Source organism: Lagopus muta, chromosome 22 (genome assembly GCF_023343835.1).
Source record: "Lagopus muta isolate bLagMut1 chromosome 22, bLagMut1 primary, whole genome shotgun sequence".
Lineage (NCBI taxonomy): Eukaryota > Metazoa > Chordata > Aves > Galliformes > Phasianidae > Lagopus > Lagopus muta.
In genome coordinates, this window is record NC_064454.1 from 2,412,936 (window position 1) to 2,435,229 (window position 22,294).

The window sequence follows — 22,294 nt, forward strand, 5'->3', positions numbered from 1 at the left end:
GAAGTGACCTGTTCACCCTATGGGCATCGGATGGCTGAAAGTTCTCAACCTGGGGGCAGGTTGGGATTCCAGCAGCCCCCAGGATGCCCTGTATCTCATAGAGAGGGGCTCCGGATGGGATGCAGCTGTGGATGCCAACCTGGGAGCTTGGACTGCTGCGATGTGGGGAGGCTGGAAGAGCTGCTCTGCGCTCTGCCTTCGGCTCTGCTTGCTGATCTGCCCGAGGCTCTGCCTGTGGTTCTGCCCTCTGCCCTGCCCACAGCCCCATCCACATTTCCAGCATCCTCCTGAACAACCAGGAGATCTGCTCTTCGCCCTGCAAAGGGAGTAGAAGGATTTAAAGATGATCCCATGGACCATCGTGGGCATTTGCCTGCCTCGTCTTCACCTTGTGCAGACACCAACTGACCGTGGAAAACGCATCAAGCTCCATCACAGGGCCATCCTGGAAGAGAGGCACCCGGTGAGCTCCTGTTCCCATCCCAAATGCTGCCCCAGTGCCCGCCCGTTCCCAACCCCTGCTCACTGGGCTGTCATCAGTAGCTGTATGCACACCAGTGCCTTTCCGAGCTGCAATGTATGCCATCCATAAGGACACAATCATCCTGGGCACCCTGCTGGAGGGCAGCACCACCAGCACTCCCAGCATTATTGGGTCAGAGCTCCGGCACCCAGAGGTTCCAGGAGCAACAGGGAGAGGGCATTCCCCCCAACCCCAAAGGAAAAGCATCCCCCCTCTCCCTACAAACACCAGATTCCTCCCCACAACCCCAACCCAAATCAACATCATCAATAAGACCCTGCTTTTTTTTTTTAGCAAATGTTTATTTATATCAAAATACAAAACATTTCTGAAGCAGGGTCATGTTACATGAGGAGCAAGTTAATCGATTCCAAAACCCATCATTCTCCTACAGCATGGCTAGTTGGACGTAACATTGCAACACTGCCGTAATTTCTTAAGTGGGTACATCGGAAAAAGAAACAAACAAACAGAAAGGAAGAACAAAACAAAACAAAGTCAATCCATCAACATGCAATGTTACCGATAAATCGTTAAGTACCCAGCAGGCCTTAAAATCCCAGCAGGCAGAGACCGAGCGACCAGCTACTTCCAGTAAGGCAGGGCTTCAAACTCGATTTCCTTCCAATTTTTTGTTGGCTTATCAGCATTGACTTGAGAACCAACAACAGTCCAAGAGCCGGAGGGGGCAAGTTTTCTTGGCAGAGCGGGTTTATTGCTTACAGCTATCGGAGCAGACGCAGCTCAGGGCCCAGCAGCGGGTGCCTCCGAGAGCTCTGCGTCGGCCAAGCGCTTCGTAGGCTGAGCTGGAAGATGTCAAACCCCACAGCGCAGCGGTGGGGACAGCAAGGAGGAGCACGTGGTGGCTCCCGAGGTCTCATTTCCCTGCCCAGGGCAGGTTAGCACCCAATCAAAAGGAGAGAGCGGGGCGAGGGACCCCACTGCCACTCCGTAAGGGGGAGCGAGGACGGATTGCGGCTTCCCCTCCCCATTGAGGTCCCTATGGGGGACCCTGGTGTGAGATGGCACCTGCCAGGCCACGGCCGGTCCCTGCTGCTGGCATTTCAGAGGTCTTCACGAGAACGGAGGCTGAGAGCAACAATACAGATACAGAGATTATACAGAGCGCGGAGTAAGTGTCGTGTAAGGCTTTGGTACAGCACCATCATGTCTCAGATTTATTTCTAAATCCTTTACAGAAAAAAAAAAAAAAAAGCTGACTGAAAAAATAGTGTTTCGTTTCTTCTTTTTTTTTTTTAATTTTTTTAATTATTATTATTATTTTATTTTCTGCTTTTGAAGAACATACCTGAAGTTCAAAAATTAACCCTCTAGTTGCCGCTCGGGCTCGCGCCAATCGCTAGTTATGCTGTGTGCATCTGTGCCATTATAAAACGAAGCAAATCAAACCCAGCTGCTGTTGGACTGCACCAACACTGCAGAGATTCAGCAGCGGGTCGCTACTCTTAGTTCAAAAAGAAAAATAAAGTACAACAGAAAAAGAGGAAGGAAAAACCCAAAAAGTCACGACGATAAAGGTTATGGAACCAGCGGTACTAAAGTTTCCTTTATTGTGATTTTAAAAAAGTCAGTTCCACTGGTTGCCATTTGAAACAGCACCAAAGAGCACCCTAACGTGTGTTAGACACTGTAATACTCGACATTCAAGAAATGGAGACGAGGTTGAATGGTCCAGTCTGGATATCAATAGGCAAGAACTCTTAAAAAAAGGAAAAGTTGTCCCACACAACCAGAGATCTGTCGGATTCTAAAGGAAATCCTGCCTGAAGAGAGAACACTGTAGAGTTAGGCGGAAATTAAGACCTACCTATGGAAGTCTAAGAGGGTTTCAGAGACTCTATAAACCTATCAGAGTTAAGTCTACGCTGCCTGAGGGAGCAGGGGATGCTCCGAGGGAGCCAGCAGGCGAATGTGATCTCCAATGCCCCAAGGATGGCACAAAGAAGCTACAGAAATGTAGGCTTTTCTGGATCGATTTCAACAGGGCTTCATCAAGGGAAAGGCAAAGGGAGCAGAGTACAGGAGGTCCCATGGCACCTGTGGGGATGGAGCACCCTGCCTGCCTTCTGCTGGCCCCACGGGGAGCTGAGGCAGGGCTGCTCCACGCAGCAGGTAGGGAAGAAAAGGAGAAGTTTGGCCTTAAGTGCAGCCAGGAGGGCAGGGAATGGGCACACTGCCTGTGGCACCAGAGCCCAAACCCCCTCCAGGCAGAGCTGGGCACTTTCCCTGCATCTCTGCCCGTTGTTTTCCCACTGAGAAGAGCCCAGGAAGCAAATATATCCCCCAAGAAGCAAGCTCCCATCAGGAACACGTGCTGTACAGCAGACGGACGTGGCGGGGTTGTGTGTACAAAACAACAGAGATATTAAAAACATCCATGAGGGACGCAGGATGATGCTGTCCCCACGGCCACCCCTCGGTCCCATGGTGCCCCAGGGGAGGAGCGGCTCTGTGTGTCTGTTTGGCATCCAGAGGGTTAACAGTACTGTGGAAAGTGTGCTTTGTAAACATCTCTTCTTTCTTTTTTTTTATTATTTTAAATACCTCTTTTTTTTTTTTCTTTTTTTTTTTTCTTTTTTCTTTTTTCCTCCTGTTTTTTTTCTGTAAGTGATTCAAGGAGAGATGGGGAAAGGAGGGAGCTGCCCACCCCACAGCCCACCCCTAGGAGATACCCCAAAGCCAAGCCAGCCCTGATGCCGGCAGGAAGCGGCTGCAGAGACTGCTCGCCCCTTTGCTTTCTTCTCTTTTGCTTTTTCTTCTTTTCCCCCCCTTTTTAAACATATAAAATACTCACTTATGTATTTACCGCTAATAAATGCAAGTTAGTTCCGTCAAACATGCTTCGCTTCGATATCAAGAATTGGTGCTGAACAAATCTTGGCTCGATATTAGAAACAGCCCCCCACCCCCCCCCCCCTCCCCTCCACCCCCCCCCACCCCAAACCCACCCCAACAAAGACAGAAATATCATGGAAAATACAGGTGACACCTACAGAGGAGGCGGCGCCGCTGCGGAGGGGCCACGGCTGGGCACCCTCACCCTCCCAAACACATTACATTCATGCCTCAGTCGGTCGGGGACACGGCGGGACAAAAGCAAGAAGGGGGAGATCCCCTCTGTGCAGGGGGAATTGAGCCCCAACAGCGTCCCATGGAGCCAAGGGCATGGGAGTGAGCTCGGCCGAGGGGAGCAGCATCCGCTGACCCCACTGTTCTGCCCATGGGAAACCCCAAATCCTGGCCCCTGAGGAGGGAAACAGAAGGAAGGCTGCTGGCATCAATCCTGGGCACGGCTCAGCACCCAAATGCAGGACCTCACGGGTGGGTGAATGGGGGTTATGCAGCCCCAGGGAAATGGGGGACACGGTGAGCATCAGGGGAGGCGGCGGGTCCGTATTGCTTTGAAGGAAAATCCCAGAGCAGCCCTGCCACGTTCCCCTCAGGCCTGCAGCGGGCGCGGGTCTCCCCATGCAGCACCATCCATCCTAACCCACCTAACAGCAGTCCCCACAGCACCGGTCCCGGATCTCTTCTTTCCCTAGAGAGGTATTTAAGTGCCAGGGCCAGGTCCTACAGAGAAGCTGGGAGATGCCACCAAGGCCACCCAGCCTGCAGGAGCACCAAAGGACCAAATGCCCTTTGCGCACCTCTCCCCAAGGCACGCAGATTGCCAAGGAGGAATCCTCAGGTACAGGTGAGGCAGCAGCACACCCACAAGCAGGACGTGTCCCCACCGTGTCCTTGCCACAACCACCAGCCGCATCCCCAACCTCTCCAAGTAGCACCCATCGAGCTGAATTTCCACTTGCCTCCACGAAAAGCAAAACGAAACAAAAAGAAACAAGCCGTGCCCCTTGGAGGAAGCACCACGGGCACCATCACCTTGCCACGGTACAAATCTAGCTGGCAGCAGCTGGGGCTCCCCGTGCAGCCCCACATCCCGCTCCTATTTTCCCCACTTTTCCTACTCAAGCAGCAAGGCGGCAGCGAGCAGCAGCGATGGCAAAGGATGCGGGATGGAGCCAAAGCGGGGCACGAGCCCCAGCCAGCGCCGTCCCCCTCACCACCGTATTGCTCAGACAGCACTAGGCATGGTTACAAAAATAAAACAGCTATGTGGCTTAGATATATATATATTTTATATATATATTTGTATATATAGATTTTTTTTCGTCTATTTATAGGTGGATGGAGAAGCAGAGAAGCCTAAGCGCAATATAATGTAAAAATACTCGCTCTGCTCCCGCTGTTTAGACTCTCCCCACCTCTGACAGCCTCTCTCATGCTGCACAGAAGTTTCAGACACCTAGTACTAAGGAATTATCTTAAATATTTATTCTTCCCCTCCCCCCCGTTCTAAAATAGAAAGTAAATATATATTTGTATAATTTTATATACAACGCAGTTTCGGTACACCAATATCGTTTCTTTAGATAGAGATACTGGGGCTCATGTCTGGTCACGTTCTTTTTTAAGTGCTGGGTGGGATGGGGGAAGGGAGTAGAAATCAGAGGGGCTTTGGGAGCACAGGACGGAGCTGCCCCAGGATGATGGGCAGCCCTCTGGGTCACCTGGTATTTCGATGGTAAAGCAAAATATCCTGGGCAAACTGTCCTCCTCCCCATGGCAATGAGAGGCTGGCTGTTGTCCATGCATGTGCCAGCAGCCCCTTCCCCATGCCTTGCTGTCCCCAGAGCCCCCAGCCTCACAGGAGGTCATCATGGGCCCTCCTGCTCCATCCAGTGCAAAAAAAAAAAGGATGCCAGCCCCTCGGTGCCCCATTGAAACCAGTATAAAAATCCTTACCTACCACTACAACGCATGCTTGCAATATCCAAACCCCCTAAGCCTGGAGCAACCCATCTGCCCCCCCCTTCTCTCTTGCCCACCCCCTCCCCATCTATGGTTCTTCTTCCATCCATGCACGTATCAAAAAACACCCAGAGCCCTGGGGATTCGGGATGCTCGTCGGCACATGTCCTGAGGTTACCCTGCACTGCTGGGTGAGACCCAGTGCCAGGCAATGACAAGGGACAGACAGTTCAGACAGCACAGGCTTGCCAGATGGAAACACTCAAATAGGGAAATCAAGGAAATACTGCACTGGGTGGCCCTGACTCATCCCAGTCACTGGCAGAAGGGAGCAGGGTCCCTTCTCTGGCCTCTCCAAGGGACCAGGAGCTGTGCACAGTCCTTGCCACGTGGCAGTGACACAGGGGACACACAGACTCACGGGAATAACGTTCAGCTTTCTTCTCTTGCACGCACAACTTGCCAAATCACACACACCATCACTTTGCCCTCCAGCACTTGGCTCATGCGCTTCCCCTACAGATTCAGCGCAGCCCGTCCTCCTCTGCAAAGACAGGCAAAGGGAAGCCCAGCAAAAGAAACCAGAAACTAAGCTGAAGGATGAGAACGGGAGTCAGTGTCCCTTTATAAGGGACCCCATGCCCAAGCAGTGCTGTGACGGACTCCCTGGAGAGCAGTGGGTATCCAGCCCAAACTCAGCCACTGCACACCTGCAATTTTGGGCCATGGGTGCTGCCTGCACCCCCACAGCAGGACCAGCCTTGCTCTGTGCTCTGCAAGGAGCTCTAGGTTTGATGCACAAAGCAGCAATGCTGCAGTGCATCAGGCAAGCCATTGCTAAGGTACCTCCAGCAATGCCTTTGGTGGATGAATCCCCCTATCCCAAAAGTCCTGCCAATGAGTTTAAAAAAAGACAACGTGGCAACCAGGGGGGAGGCAGAACATCCTGGCCTGTGGAGCCATTACCTCTGGGACAGCCTGAGCACAGCCAGCACAGCAGTTCTCAACCTATTTAGCCACATTTCTCTCATCTCTTCTGACTCATGCTCTTCTGGAAAGAACAGATGCAAAGCAAAATGCTTTAACAGGAGTAAGCAGAGAACAGCACCTACAGGGATTTTAGATGAGGGGTTCTGCATGGTGCTGCTTCCTCTTTGAACGACTGCAGTGACATGGAAGATGAGGCAGTGTGATGCTCCTTTTCGCCCCCATGCCCTGTGTGCAGGTAAGAGGCCCTTCACTGCTACCTTCCCACTCCCATGGTCCAGTAATGAGTCACATACAAAGAACACAGCAAACAAAAAAAATCTGGGGGAGGAGCATGACTGAAAAAAAAGGCAAAAAAAGGACAACCAGGTCCTGTGTAGCAGGGATGGGGACGCATGAAGGTCAGGCAGAGAGCTGCCCTGTGCCCATCCATTCCCAAATCCTCCCCAGGCTCTGCCTGGTTTTGTCCATCCCAATCCCCTCCCCCTCCACCAACACTCCCCCTACAGACAAACGTACCCTTTACATGCAAATATACCCGACTTCTGCATACATATCTACCCTCATCCTACACTTCTCTATGTATTTATATCTCATATATACATCGCTTTTTGTGCTGGCTCCCTGAAAATGCTCCCTTCCACAAAAAGCAGCAGCTCTGCCAGCTCTGCAGCGAGCCCAAGCGGGCCGTGGAGGAATCACTGCCATCAGACTGTGAGCCTTCCAGCCTCAGCCCTCTGAAGAACACCCCGAGCCAAGAACTACAGCCAAAAGCACATGGGGAAACCAACCCAAAACTCAAAGGAAACCGAATTCTGCATCACTGCCTTAAGGAGGAGGAGAAATCAAACCACCAAGCAGATTCTGTCCTAACTGTGAGAGACGTGCAGCAGTAAGGCATGTGTCATGCCCTGATGCCATTAGCCATGACCCAGCCCTGCTGGGAGGTTTGCTGGAGTGCTGACCACAAGCCCTGGGCCCTCAGCATCCCTGGAGGTAGGTACAGCATTGCTGTTATTCCCTTGATAGCGATGGGGAAACCAAGGCAGAGTGCTGAAGCAACTTGCCTGCAGGCTCAGAGGCAGAGCTGGCAACAGCAGTGACTCCCAGCTGCCAAACCATGCCCCAAGCAGACCATTTAACATGCACAACTCACCTCACTGAGCACCACTGCCATGCACAAATCAGCGAGCCGTTCCCTGCAGTCCGCAGAGCTGCCCAGCAAAACTCCACCACAAACACAGCTATCTCCAGCCTCCATGCATGGATGAGCTGACAAGGAAATGCACGCAGGAACAACAGCCTGGTGCCCACCCAAACCAGATCACAATGCCCTTGTACACATACCTCCCTGCATTATCCACTTCCCAGCTCGGGGCAGCTGAATCCTGCCCATTTCTCACTTGCTGATGCTCTCAGAACAAACCTGCAGCAGCTTCAGTGCTCCTCCAGCCCCACAGCCTGGCTGCAGAGCCCATGGGAAACTGAAGCACAGAGCTGCAACACTCTCGCCCACCTGCAGCACCAGGACCCCAAAAACTGGGGTTAATTGCACGGACACATTCAGCTTGTGTCCTCACCACAGCTTGTGATTCAGAGGTGTTTCTTCCACCACAGCCCAGCGCTTTGCATGAGACGTAATGAAACACATCGCTTTTGCACCGTGCAAGGAGGAACGGATCTTATGTTTGCCAATAAAGCAAGAACCATCTACCCTAGGACAAACTTACAAAATAAGAGAGTTTGGCCCAGAAAGATAAAAAAAATCAAGATATATTTTGCAGCATAAAAGAAAAAGGAAAAGCAGCAGCAGCAGCAGCCGTGTTTGCAAACCATCAAAACAAAAACGGAGTTCAAACAGGGATGGAATGGGGGAAAATGGTTGGCATCATCTGACACAGCTTCGATGTCCCAGGTCCGCGGGAGCAGAGGAGAGAAACCCCTGAAGGGCATGGAAACCAGAGCTGGGAGAAGCGAGGAGGTTGCCAAAGCAAGAGGCGAGCCCATCTGCCAAAGCACGGCCCAGCACGTGGCAAGAGTCTATTGGAAGGTAACTTGGTCTAGCGGGGAAAGGAGGTAGGGATGGTTTAGGGAAGAGCCGCGTCCATGAGGAGCCCCGGCAGGATTTCCCACTGCAGCAGCGTGGCAGGTACACGGCTGAAAGAGAGAGGGCTGCAGCTCCAGCCTTTAAAGGTCGAAGACAATGAAAAGCAGAGGGCCCATCGGCTCAAAACACCTGAAAAAGGAAAACAAACTCTCAAAAGATTGACCAAGCAAGCTGGCGCACTCCGTCAAACCTTCCTGCACTCCAGATCCTCCTCTTTGCAGCAGGATGGGGGCACGGTCCCCCAACCTTGACAGCCCAAAGACGCTGCCTTGCCCGTGCAAACAGGCAGAGTAAATTTGAGCTTGGAAAGCGTTCAAATGAACAAGGAAACCTTCTGCTAGAGAGGCCCAGGCAACGAGAGCCAAAAGAAGAGCGAGCAAGCTGCGGTCCAGCCGGCACAGAGCCTCCACACCCCCCACCCACAGGGCACCACACCACTGAGCATCCCCAGTCACCATCACCTGTAGGGTCTGTGCAGCGAGGGCGGCCAGGGCCGGTGCCAGCGGGCAGCCATGGGGACAGCAGGGAGGCGAGCCCTGGGGCTAAGCCTGCTTCCACATCTGCTAAGGTCTGGGGCCGACATCAGCTCCTCTCGCACCAGCGAGCTGAAGTCACCCACAAGTTTGTCCCACTGCCAAGCAGGCAAATGGCATTAAATCAATTCAGATCCAAGTGGATTCTAGGTCAAGCCCTAAAACACACTCAAATAAAAGAAATACTCTGTTATACTGTTAGCGAAGTTGAAGTCTCACTCTGGTGGTTGATGGCATGAAAGAGAGAGGCACCTCTAAGAGACCCTCCCTCCTTCCTCAGACAAACTTGCTCACGTTTGAAGACCACCTAAAGGAAGTTGTTAAAGCTTGAAAATATCTCATCATCGATTAGAGGATTCTGTCAAGCGGTTCGAGCCTAAGTCAGGGCTTTGAGATTTGAAAAAAGACGTGCTCTGCTTTCATCAGGTTTCTGAACATCTCGGTGGAAGACAAAGCACAGTTTCATTTAAAAACAGAAATTTCTAGGCAGGCTGATCAACAGATTTCTACCTAAAACCTCCCTGGAAGCTTGGCTTGTTCTCACTGCCATGCCCCGACCCTTCACTCCGGCCGTGCAGCTGAGAGGTCGCATGTTTCTCCAAATATCGAAGCCCTTTGAGGTTCAACCAGCAGCAAGAGCAATAACCAAGGCAAATCACAATTAAAGGCAAGACTGCAGAGCATCTCTTGGCAATTCTACCTGGGAATAAACAAGAGCTTCGTATGCAAATGGCAATGCCTGCAGGCTTTTGGATTCTCTTTTTCTAACAGCCTGAATCAGCTTAAAGGAAGAATATCCAGGTGACATTGGTGTTTATTCCCAGGCAGGCTGGCAGGTTTAGCACTTTGCTAGAAAGGAAGAAGTGTGCAAACCTGGATGCAGTGTTTGATCTTACCATTTAAAATAAAATAAAAAAATCTCTAAGTGTCTTAAAGGTAGGGATCACTTGGTAGTAATAGCACTCAGCACACATGTAGCACTTGCTGCCCGTGGGCAGCCAAGTGCTTTACAAAAGTGCTTAAATATGACTTATCCCCATTTTACAGATGGGAGAACTGAGGCACAGAGAGGTTCAGTGACTTGCCCAAGGCCACGCAGTTCGATAGTGGAGGCAGAGCAGGAAAGAGAAGCCCGGTGTTCTTGGAGCAGGCTGCAGCTTTCCTGCTGAGAAAAGGCCTACATAACCCAGAGAAACATCAGTTGCCAAATGAACCTACCCTAGGAAGAGGAAATACATTCTGGTGAAGAGTTAGAACAGCATTACCAAGAGGGGAACAGCGAGTCTCCTCGGATGGGCAAAGGGAGGGATAAATCCCAAAGCAGGAGTCACAGGTCACCTACACAGCCGGGCTGGAACAGGAGGGAGAAGGGGTGAAACCAGCAGCAACACATTTCAAAATGATGCCAAATGCTGGGCTGAGCTTTGTGCTTGGAGCAGCCGTCCATCACGACCCACAGAGCTGGACTTTTCCAGCTCAGGGTTACGTTGGCCACAGGGGCTTTTGGGAACACATGGTGAAACCCTGCTCGCTCACACACCTACAGCAGCATCTCCCCGTTCTGCAGTTATGAACAGAGATTACAAACGTGACCATAGTAAGCAATGACATTTCTGCACAGCACTGAGGAACATATGTTAGTGATACACGGAGCGTCAGGAAGAACTGGTCAAAACCACCCTCATCAAAGCTGGCACAAACCAGACTTTGAGGGGAAACCACCTGTGGATGCAAACGGCTCCATACCTGCGTGCTTGCAAAGGGTTTGGTACATGTTAACAAGGTTCAAAATGCATATGCACAGAGAAATAGTGATTTATCACTTCTCGGGCTGGCGTGAAGCCATGGGGTCTTTCCAGTTTTCCCGTTCAGAGATGGGCAAGGAAACATGTCAGTGACGTTGTTGCTGTTATCTTCACATAATGGGAGGCTGGGCAGGGAGAGGCAAGGAGATTTCACAGTTGCAGCTTTCCTGGGACCATTTGGATGTACTTTATCATAATCAGATTCACGGGATTACCAGCTGTTAGCTAGCTGGGTTGTCAGTTCCTTGTCAATCGATCACACCTCGTGTCACATAATTCCTTCTTTCAATTCAGGGCCGGCTGCTTAATCTCACAACTTCCACCTACACACAACCTGCAGAAGCAGATGTCAGAATCTCCATCTATGCCTTTTACATCTGAAAACTCTCTGAAACAGAGGTGTGACACCCCCTCCCCATCTCACCAAAGCTTTAAGGGAGAGATGCAGATCTGAGAAGCCCCTGGCATCCCCCCCTCTGGACCCCAACCCATCCCGGTCGCCCCAGCTCATCCTTGCCAAAAGCTGCCCAACCCCGGCGTGCACGCAGTCGAGGTTTCAGCTCCCTCTACCCTCTCCCTTTTAACCTTCTCTTGGGTCAGCATGAGGCTAAAGCAAAGTGGCGTGCCCGCTGGGGTCGTCGTGGTCCACGCTGTTGAGGATGGCTGTCTGGTCCTCAGGGAGCTGCCGGTGGCAGAGGTCGTCCTTCAGCGCCGAGAGGCGGGCAAAGGGGTCCTGACGAGGGTGTCTCTTCTTCTTTCGGAGGCAGACAGCCTCGTCAGGCCACAGTACCTGAGAGCTGGGAAGGTGCTGAACCTGGGAGGCAGAGCCGTCTGCAGAGGAGAGAAGGCAGAGGGATGAGATATGGAACCCACCTGTAGCACTGCTATAAAACGGAGCTTATATCAAGTCTGTTCCTCCTCCCCGCAACACTCCAAACCCCAACAGATGTGGGGTAAGGAAGGGGGAAAGATTTGCTGGAAGGAAAGTAGGCCTTTGTAGGAGAGGATGTGGAAAGTCGCCTCGAGTGGAAGGGAGGGAGGAGCAAGAGGGAGGATGGGGGGCTCCAGCATGCAAGCAGCAGGTTGGACATCAGGGAAAAAGAAACAAACATAGAAGAATCCTAAAAAAAAAAAAAAAAAGTAAGTAAAGTCACTAAAGATGAGTAATGGGCAGATGTTAAAGGATGGAAGGTGAATGGGGTTGGGAAGCAGGGGAAGAACTGCAGACAGCACGTGGGCAAGCAGCCATCCATCTGGGAGGCAGGAGCTAGGCAGGCGCTCAGAGACCAACCCAAGCAATCCATGGGGGTACAGGGGGACGCTGCTGGGGGATCGTGGGGTCCTCACACTCACTGGATTGTTTTCTGGATTTCGAGGAGCCCTTGGATGACTTTTTGGGCTTCTTTATCCGCTGGTATTTCAGAGCTTCGAGCCTCTCAGGTGCAGCAGCGTCCCAGGACGGAGATGGACGTTTTCTAGAAAGGAAAAGCAGACACGTGCCATCAGCGGCTCCGGGTCACGCTTGGGCTGCGGGGCGTCCCAGGCGGGGAACGGTCGACCCCAGCCAGCTCTGCCATGGAGAAGGAAAAGGTGAGAAAGCCCAGGCCGGGCACGCTGCCGTAGGAGACAGGAGACCCACACGTGTCCGTGTCCCCGTCCCCTCCCGCTCAGCTGCATCGCAAAGTCCCAGCACAAAGAGAGCGCAGCCGGCACCCGGCTCACCTGCCTGCCACACCGGCACTGCTAGACACAAAGGACGGGGCAGATCCTATGTCCGATAAGGTATTTTTGGGAAGTGGTGGGGAAACCCCTTGGGGATGGAGAGAGGAGGAAGAGACACGCAGAAGCGGCACGACAGCACCGAGACCTGCGCGACACGGGGCGGCTGACACCGGCGCAACGAGCAGGACGGAGGCAGGGATCCTGCCTGGCTCCCATGGCAAAGAAAACAGGGACTGCACAACAGACAGGGACACGAAGGGCACAGCTGGGGTCAGCACCTCGCTCCCAGCTAGAAGCAACAACAAATATAAAGGCACAGAAGCTTCTGCTCCTTCACACTGGGATGTCGGGAGCTGGACGTTCTGGCCTCGCAGAACAGGACGCACCACGGCTTGGAAATGAAAATGCCAACGAGAATTCATTGCAGGGGGCAAGGAGGGGATTTGTAATGGTATTTTTCCAGTGGGAGAGTCAGCAGTTGTAAGAGATAGTTTCCCAGACTTAGTCCCCACGTATCTCTGGTACAGGAATCTGCTCAAGGTTAAGCAGCCTCCCCTTTGCAAAGGCTTTGTGCTCCACTTCCCTTCGCTGTGCCTGTTTTGCCAAGGATTTTTCAATCCAAGGATTGAAAAATGACTGCTATAATGCAGGGCAGTAGAAGAAAACCTTTTCCTTTGGAGAACAGCTGGTCCAGCATTCACCTGTAACACATCACAGCATCCCCCCATTTGCTGCATTCCCCTTTCTTTCCCCCTTTGTTTCATCTTCACATCTCTCCATATTGTATGAACCTCACGCCAGGGGAGCAGAAGTGTAAGTTCAGGCAGCTAAGGCCATGGGTGGTGACCTGGGATCAGCCTCAGACGTGACAGCAGCCTGCACAGGAGGTGCCCAGAAATGACACAAGCCTGCGCTTACCCTGTCCCATCCTTCAAATAATGGGATGGCACTCTTCTGATCTTCTAGTCTCCTAACTCAGTGACCAAAGCACGTCACCAAATCAGCAATACAGCAGGCAGCACAGACAGCAGCTCCAGGATCTTCAGTTTTCTATGATGCTTGCAAGGCTCAAGTGCCAGCCCATCGTGTCTGTCCCCTCTCGCAGCCCCCACCAGCATTCCTGAGGTCAGGCAGGGCTGGCTGTGCTTTCAGAGCTATTGCCAGCAGAAAATGGGAGCAAAGCTCTTCCTCAGTGCAGTTTCTAGCAGTGAAAACATTGCACATCCCACACACAGTTAGGGGAATGAGAACTTCTTGATGGTGAATGCATCTTCTCAGCACGCTTACTTCTACCCAAACACACGATGCTTTTCTTCTGTTCCCATTTCACTGCACTTATCCAGTCCAAGAGGCCAACTAACAGCAAATAACCACGACAGGCTCAAAACATAAGGTATGCAGAAAAAAACATGCATAGGAAATGTTGAGGATCACAAGTGAGGAGAAGCATTCCTGCCTTCTCCACTAACACACTGCTGCAGATGAGGAAGGCGACAAATGGCAAATGAGCACTGTGGCAAGGATGCCACCTACTGCACCATTCACCAAAACTGAAAATATCAGCAGGTTTGAGATCTGTGAGCTGAGTATATAAGCAAAGTGTCTAACCCAGAGGGAGGAGTGCTGAGAGCTTTGTGAAGGACAGGACCCCACAAGCACCTCACAAGGCAGGAGGACGGATGGGTCAGAGCATCGCTTCGATGAAGTTACAGAATAGCCTGCATTGGAAGGAACCCACAAGGATCACCGAGTCCAACTCTGCGTCACCGAAATTTTGAAGCCAAACTCTTCCACCCCATTCTAGGGCTGTCGATGAGCTGTTAGCCATCCACCATGACAGAAACACTGCAGGTGCCTAGCAGGAACAGCACAGAAGAGGAGGACAGGCACAATGCTGCCTGAGGTCCATCTGGAGCTTCTCATCTCTCTCCAGCAGCGCACGCACAAGGCTTTCCCCCTCTGCCAGTCTCCACGTGTGCCATGAAACACCAGTGTGGGAGTGCAGCTCATAAGCAACGCATCAATCTGAGATCCCAAGCGGCTGCTGGAGCTGTGCACACTTCAGCTGGAGAGGCACTAAGAGCTCCCCAGGGCTGTTCCCCCCTTGGGGAGCAGAAGGGGTTGTTTTTGAAGATGCACGTGATTACAAAGCTTCTCACTTTTGCTATTAGCATTGGAGAGGACCAAGGGAAACACAGCATAATGTGGTGAAGCAGCTGGGGCGCAGCAGACGCAATGGGAACCCAAAGAAAAGCCCCTTTCATGTTTCCCATTGCAACAGAGACATCAAGGCACGGATGCTCCTGGAGATCCTCTCTTCCAGCTCCCAGCAGAGCAGTGCATCAGCTGAAAATGAAGCATCTCATTACACAAGCTGGTAGCCCTGCTGGCGGGATCCAAACAAGTCTTCCCTTGTAGGGAAGACATTTACAAGCTTGTAGAGTCGCTGTGCTTAAATGCCTTCTTCCCACAGCCTCAACGTACAGGCAGCTTAAGCAAGAAAGGTACTTGGCCAACTGCAACCTCAGCTACTCCAATACCAGTCCTCTGCCACGGGGCTCACGTGTGCCAAGCCCTGGATGTCACTGCATTGCTACAAGCATGTCTTTCTGTCTCGTAGCCCAGACAACTTTGCTAATACTATTAGAGCTCCGTATGTTAAAGCCTTTTGCTATTTCCATTCTTTTTTCTTCTAAGAAGATGCTAGTGACTGTGGCATGTTGACAAAATGAGACAGATTTACCAAGGGATTATGAGGAAATTGCCTGAAGTTCGTTTCCGCTAGTTCCTCCCTAATTGGGCTTGTATTTATACACACAAATATCAACAGCGAGCGCACTGAACCCATGTGTCACTATAAATACAGTCTGACCTCTGGCAAGGAAGAGATACAGTGGAGGACAAAACGATGCTACTCACCAGCCAAATTTTATCTGCTCTACCCACCCTTTATTTCTTCAAAGGTCTCCGACTCAATTGAATTAATTTGCATTTTAAGTCCAGCCAAAAGCCTCCTCCTGCCCCCAGAGTCTGTACTTTGGGCAGCCATCCATGCACAAGGGATCCTGAGCGCCAACAGACAAGAGGTTCAGAGAGGGGGATGAACTTCTGGAGGCTTCAGGATGGAGCCAAGGAAAGAAGCTTCAAGAAACACGTGGGATTTCCAGCTGTTACTGCTGTGCGATCCCATAAAACATTCAGCACAGAATTTTTCCTCAAGTCTTCGAAGGACAGTCCTTCTGAACCAGCAAAGGTCTGAAGCATGTGCACAGAGACATTCTGGAAAGACTGACGAGGTACTCAACCCCAGGAAGGACAGGGAATGGTAGCTATGGGTGAAGTTGTCCAAACCAACAAATACCACACAGCTACATTTTCTTCAAACGCCTTTCCACATACAAAGTGAAGATGTCAAGGGAGAAGCCCCCTTAAGCATCACTAGTGTTTTTTCGCCCACCAGGGGGAAGCCACGCAAAAGCACAAGCTGTGACCTTCAAGGACTTCGTGGAGGTCTTTCACACTCTTCCACTCTTCTTTTCTCCTTGAGTAAAGTCAATGATATCCAGGAATAGCTTGGACATATCAGAGCATCTGCTTGGCCATCTCCAGTGCCCACCACATCCCAGCCAGGCTCCTCCACCCCCTTATCCTTGGATGAAGAGCTCCATTCGCCTACACGAGGCTCAACCTCAAGTTCAAGTTCTTGCGGGATCCCCTCAAGATTGTCTTATGCTCTTTGCTCTGAGGCAGTGCCCAATGCCACCTCCATCCCAGGATGCCACCATGCACTGATTGAGATCCTTTAGTGCAAGAGGTGCTGGAGACACACAGCAGTTGCGGCCCCTTCCCCCAGAGCTGTTGCCAGACCACTGCTGCCAAAACGAGGGAAGAGGGGGCTGGTGACAGCAGGGAGAACACCGGAGCAGGGGGGCCCTTCTGCAGGTCTGCAGATGACACAACTCATCTACACCATGGACTGCACCATGCTGACAGGAGAGGAGAGAGGATGGGGGAAAAGGGACCGGAGCGGAGAGAAAGGGGAGGGGGGGATACAGTCACAGGAAAAGAGGGGGAAAAAGGAGGATAAATGAAAAACAGGAGTGTGAAAATATATAAGGAAAGTAATAAATAAATAAATAAATAAATAAATAAAGTGAAAATAAAAAAAAATAAGAAGAAGAAAGGAAAGAACGCACTCAGACAGGAGGACTCACAACTTCTCCAAGCGGGAGGAGGCATGAAACACATGCAGAGGATCAGCACATGGACAGTCTTTAAAGGGGAACCTGTTTGCTTTCAAGCGGGGAGCGAGGGCTGCTCCTGCACGCCTGGCACCGATGTCCCTTTGTCACTCAATGCTACGATGCACCCAGCCCATGAGCTCCTGGCATTGGCAGCACTGGCAATGGGGGCCAGGGGGGGCTGCCTGCGATGCCAAGGGACACAGGAGCTCGGTGTCACGTCTGTGGTTTTTGGGTTTCCCTCTGCAGGGAGACGACATTGCCCTCTTCCCTGGTAGGAGATGCATCACCGCCCACTGGGTTGAAGCAGAAGATGGAAGCCGCTAGTGCAGTAATGGCAGCATTTCTCCCTGCTCACCTTCACCCAGCAAAAGCCACCACGCGGCAGCTCCTGCTCCCAGTGCAGCTGCCATCAACTCACAAACCGCCTCTCCCTCTCCTCCTCTTGGTTTTTATTACTGCAGTACAGAAATCCAGCTGCTATAGTAGAAAATCCCTGTGCTCTGCATCCACTGACAATTTTACGACCCCAAATCAACACGAAATTACTTAGCTGGGCTCTTTACAGGATTCCTCGCTTATTAGACCAAGATTTATTCTCCTTGTGGCTTCCCCTTTTTTGGGATAATGACTCTGGACTCACTCCTGCAATTCCAACCCCTGGCAGCACCTCAGAGCAGGACTCACTGCTGTTTCTCAGCAAGTGTCCTGTAGGTCAGTGTCACCCTGCTCCTGGTACCCACCCACCCATGGGGCTCATTGCTGAGACAGGAACCAAGGGCAACCTATGCAAGAGCCCCATCAAGCTAGGACATGAGACTGGACTGGCTTTGCTGAATCCACACTCAATTCAGGTCTCCAGATCCCTTGGATTAAGGAAGCACCATGGATAAAAGAGATAAAACAGCTCTCAGGAGCTCTGGAAGCTGCAAAGCTCAAACCAGAGGGGTTTTGCCATGCCAAGAGGATGGCTCCTCCATGGAGCATCCATCACAGCTCCATGACCAAGATCCAACATTCCTTCCTTTCCTCTCTTCACCTCAGTACAAAGCTCCATGTGAGCTGGAGGAACTCACAGAACCATTTGAGGTCATCTAGTTCAACTCCCCTGCAATGAACAAGGGTTTCTCTCTCCTGGAAATATCTGCTTAATTTCCCTAGGCATCTCCCCCACTCCAGTGGGCTTCTCAGGCTGTTGGGTGAGTATGAGCCAGGCCCTTGACAGTTCTCATTTGTGATTGCAGGTTTTGAACCTAACAAAGCTTGGGCATGGTCGGGCCCTACAAAGTCCTATCTTCAATCCCACCTCTCCTTTCATAGCCAGCCTGGCTGACTCCTCAGGGCTAAGAACAAGCATCATCCCACCTGGTTTTATCCATTTTAGTGAAAGAGAAAAAAGGAGGAAATTCTCTGCCTATATGATCCAGAAACCATCTCCCAGATTGCTCCTGCTGCCATTCCAGGGATGCCTGTGGCCATCCAGGAAACAGCTCCAACATAGGAGCCCCTGAGAGGTATTTTCTTGAGAGAACCTTTCCAGATTTGCTTAGGGCTGTTTAATTACAGCTGGGTCAGGAGAAGTCTTACAGATTTCTCCAAGGAGCTTTTCAGAGAGGGAGGGCTTTGTACTGTAACTACATTCGCCACGGGAATGATGAAACACTTCACCTGCCTGGAACCGCAGCGAAGGTGCTGCCAAGCACAGAGCCCACCTTGAAACATAGATTTCTCCCACTTTCTACATCTGAGAAGCCTCACGAAGAAGAAAACAGATGGAAACAAAAATCTCCATTTTGTGGAATGGAACCGGAGACTTCTTTTGGAGCCACTGCCCACAGGCACCGTTTGCAGCCGGCTTGTCCCAGGGGCACCTATTTCAACCAGCTCAAGGTGCGGGGCTCTGAGCTCCTCCAAAGGGATAGGGGAAACCCAAAAGCCACAGAGACTGTGCGTCCAGAGGTGTTTCCTAGTGTTTTATAATTCCTTATTCCCCTTTAAAGGAAGAGATGGTATTGGAGAAGCCCCTTCCATGTCCCCTCTCATGCCCCGCTCCCGGCCACCCTCCGCAGCGCCCACACCATCCTTTCGGACATGGATCACCCTTACCTATTGAGCTGAGGAGAAGCTTGTCTCGACAACACTGCCCAGATAGCTGAGATTAATCAAAAACAAAGCAGTTATCAACACCCGCAAGGAGCCGAGCTCCGCAACACATCAGCACGTCAACAACTCCAAAGGAAAAAGGAGGGAAAGAAACCAAACTGAAACACAAACGAAACAAGGCTGGAGAAGAAAGGGGGAAAGAAACAGAAGAGAAAGGAAAAGAACAAAAATAATAATCAACAAAGCGAATGGATACACTGCTTAAAAGCACGGACAACAGTGCTCTAACACAGACTTGTCCTGCGACTGTCCTGTACCTGGAGCTCCTCGGGGTGCCCTGGCTCTGAGACTGCGTGGAGACGTGGATCTATGCGTACGTGTCTGCATCGCTACGGACCTGCGCTCCCAAGAGCCGCGCAGAAATCATCTCAGGTCCTCCAGGTCCCCCTCTCCCTCCCCAGCCTCTCCCGTGAGCCCTCCCTGCACCCTACGCACCCCTTTCCCCAGCCGCGCTGCAGGGATTTCCTAAGGCCATAACGCTTCCAGGTACCAGAGAGTGGGAGTGAAATGCGGAGGGCGCTGCGGGGTGAAAGGCTGCCTCCCCCCACCCCAAAAACCACGGCTCTGCTCCGAACGCCTCCGACCGCGCCGCAAGGCTCCATCACAAGCCGAGGGGCTCGGCCCCCCCTACAACAACAAGCCGAAATGAAGCGAGACGAAAGGATGGAACAAAAGCACGGCTACGGGATCTGGGGTGCTGTGAAAGAGACGGAGGAAGAGAGGAGGAATACAGAGAGAGAGAGACGCTTTTTGCCTGGAGCAACCCTGGTACCTGGAAAACCAGCCGCTACAGTCTAGTGCAGCCACATCCCTCTTTAGGGCAGGATCTGAGCGTGCCGGCGGCCTCCTGAATTCCACTGGGTTATTTTTTCCTCTCCTGACATGCTGCTGGTGGGGCTAAGTCCTTGATCTCTCCCTGCCCGCGTCCTGGGGCTGCAGCATCCCTTTTGCAGATGGGGCGGTGGTTTTTATAGCTGTTTCTGTCATGCATTAAAGCTCTCTAGATTCCGCGGGATGGAACAGAAGGAAGACACAGGCGCAGCAGCCCTAACGTTCGAAGAAAGCCAAGAGCCAGAAGCTAGAAGAGGAAACAACCGCCGGTGACACCAGGACACTTACCTACGTGAGCCAGGAGCCAGGCCTGCGGCCCAGGCATTTGTCAGCCTGGTACCCCAACCACAGAGCTCCAGTTCCCACATCAGCAGTCGGGGAGGAGGAAAGCAGCATCGGGAAGGCCGCCTGCCTAACCCCGAGCCGGCTCGGGCAGCGGCCATGCACCCTGCGCCCGCAGCGTGAGCCTCTGCAGAGCCGCAGCCTAGCAAAGCCCGCGGGACGCCATCTCCAAAAGGGATGCTGCAGCGTACCCAGAGAGACCCTACAGTTCGGATGATGATGGCGGGGAAGGGGTTGGAGGGAAGGGAGGGGCGAGGTGGGATGGGGGAAGTCGGGAGAGGGCCTGGGGGTGGGGGGGTGGACCACAGGTCTCACGCACTTACCCCGAGGTGGCTACCGTAGTCGATGTGGGCTCCGGTCTGAGAATCTCCTCGCTAGCCCTCCTTGGAGAGGGGATGTCTCCAAAAACATCCATGGTGTCCGCGGGCAGGGAGGAGCCCTGGGAGCCAGAAAAGCCGGTGGTCAGCGAGGTGAAGGCTGTGGCAGGTCGGTAGCTGGGGCTCTCCCCCCGGCTGCTCGGCGCGGGGGATCCGGTGGACGGCGTGGACTTGCGGGAGAAGCTGACCGCTGCGGGAGGCTGCAGGGTGATCTCTGACACCTCAGCCTGCTGGATGAGGCCCGGACGGGGCCTGGCGCGGGCGGTCAGCTCCGGGGAGCTGTTGCGGGAGCTGAGGGGGCTTTGGGTCAGAGGAGAAAGCCTCGAAGGTTGTAGCACCACCTGATGTAAACTGGGCTCAGCCCTCCTGACCTGCCGAGGGCTGGGCCGAGGTCGGGGCTGGGGCTCGTACCACCTGGTGTCCAGGCTGAATGTGCTTGTGCCGCTGTGGCCGACGGGCTCGGACGGTTCGTGGTAAGGCAACACAGGTATGCCCATACCTTGACTGGTATGTCTTAGCTGCCCTTGACATCCCATGGGTTGCATAGGTTTGTCCTGCCACTTGGTGGTGGTGGGCACAGAGGGTTGGCCCCTGCTGGGTGACTTGCCAGTCCAACTCTTTGGTGCCTCCAGGGGCAGGATGCCCGGGTAGGATGCGGGGACGACCTGAAGAGAGGAAGGAGGCGGCCCCCGAGGAAGACAACCGGTGGGCTGGGAGCCCTCGGCCGCCGCCTCGCACTGCTGGAGCTGAGGGGGGAACGTCGCCGCGGGGGACGCTTCCAGGCTGCCGAAGGGGAGCCCCCAGGGCTCGGGGGACCGGCCCCCCGTGGGGGTCTGGGCCAGGGGCAGCGTGCTGTTGGAGGCGTTCTCCCCGTTCTCCTCGGGGATGGTGGGGTGTCCAAAGGGCCCCTCGGGGTGCAGCGGCGGGGAGGACATGACCGAGCTCAGAGGGCTGACTTCTGGCATGTAGAAGGGCGGCGGGTCCACCTCCCCGGGGCTGCTGCTGCTGAGGTAACCGTAAAACTGGTGGTGGAAAGCCCGGGGGGCCGGCGGACGGGCCTGGCCTGTGGCCTGCAGGGCGCCGGGACCCTCCAGCGCCCGGTGGAACCGGGGGCTGTATGCTGGTGGCTGAAGGTAGGACTCCTGGCTGGAAGAGAGAGGGGTGAGCTGGGCCTTGAGGGCTGTGACGGAGGCTGGGACGACAGGGTCGTCGTTCTCCTCATCCGACTGCCGGAACTCGGGGTACATGTCCGTCTCCTCCACGAAGGGGAAGCCCTCGATCCTCCGCGTCTTCAACGAGGGCTCCATCTCCGCCGGGTCCATGACAAAGCGGCCATCCGGTCCGCGGCTGATGAGCTCGATGGGGGTGGTGGCCTCAGCTTCGGCCTCCGCCTTGGAGACGCTGTACTTCTTGCTGCTGATGGCTCGCTTGGTTTTCTTGTAGAGGGAAAGCTCTTTCTCCTTGGTGGGGCTCAGCATCCGCTTGGCCTGCGGGCCTTGGTCGTCAGAGGACTCGGACGGGGGACGGAGCGTGCGGATGCTCTCCGGACTCACCTTGCCAGAAGACAACCTGGACCACAGGGGAGAAAAACCAAGAGAGGGGGACGTCACCTGAGGGGAAACAAGCTCTTCTCATCCAGAAGAACTGCTGGATCCAGAAAGCAAAGATCTCAAAAGAGAAACTGCTGGAAGAAATCTGTGGGACTACCACGATGGCTCGGCCAGCTCTGACACAGGCTGCAAGAAGCAAGTGGGAAAGAGGAGCTGGAACCACCACACACAGTCCCCGCTCCTCAGGACACCTCTGCATCCCCCTTAGGGCAGGCAGTTT

At 53.1% G+C, this 22,294-nt stretch overlaps 1 protein-coding gene across 10 annotated transcripts in view; it reads right to left on the minus strand.

Moving 5' to 3' along the window:
* Nucleotides 1-3,496: 3,496 nt before the first annotated feature.
* IGSF9B (immunoglobulin superfamily member 9B) overlaps nt 3,497-22,294 on the minus strand; it is a 58,157-nt gene continuing 39,359 nt past the window's right edge. For 3 of the 10 annotated variants that reach the window (XM_048968207.1, XM_048968206.1, XM_048968203.1), the window contains exons 18-20: nt 20,411-22,033; nt 12,142-12,263; nt 3,497-11,619 (exon numbers count right to left, since the gene is read on the minus strand). In XM_048968207.1, the coding sequence (XP_048824164.1) occupies nt 11,396-11,619; nt 12,142-12,263; nt 20,411-22,033 (1,969 nt within the window). In that variant the 3' untranslated portion in view covers nt 3,497-11,395. Of the gene's footprint in view, nt 11,620-12,141; nt 12,264-18,857; nt 19,993-20,410; nt 22,034-22,294 lie in introns of those variants that run through there. The other 7 variants (XM_048968205.1, XM_048968204.1, XR_007380895.1 and 4 more) reach the window with 7 other exon arrangements.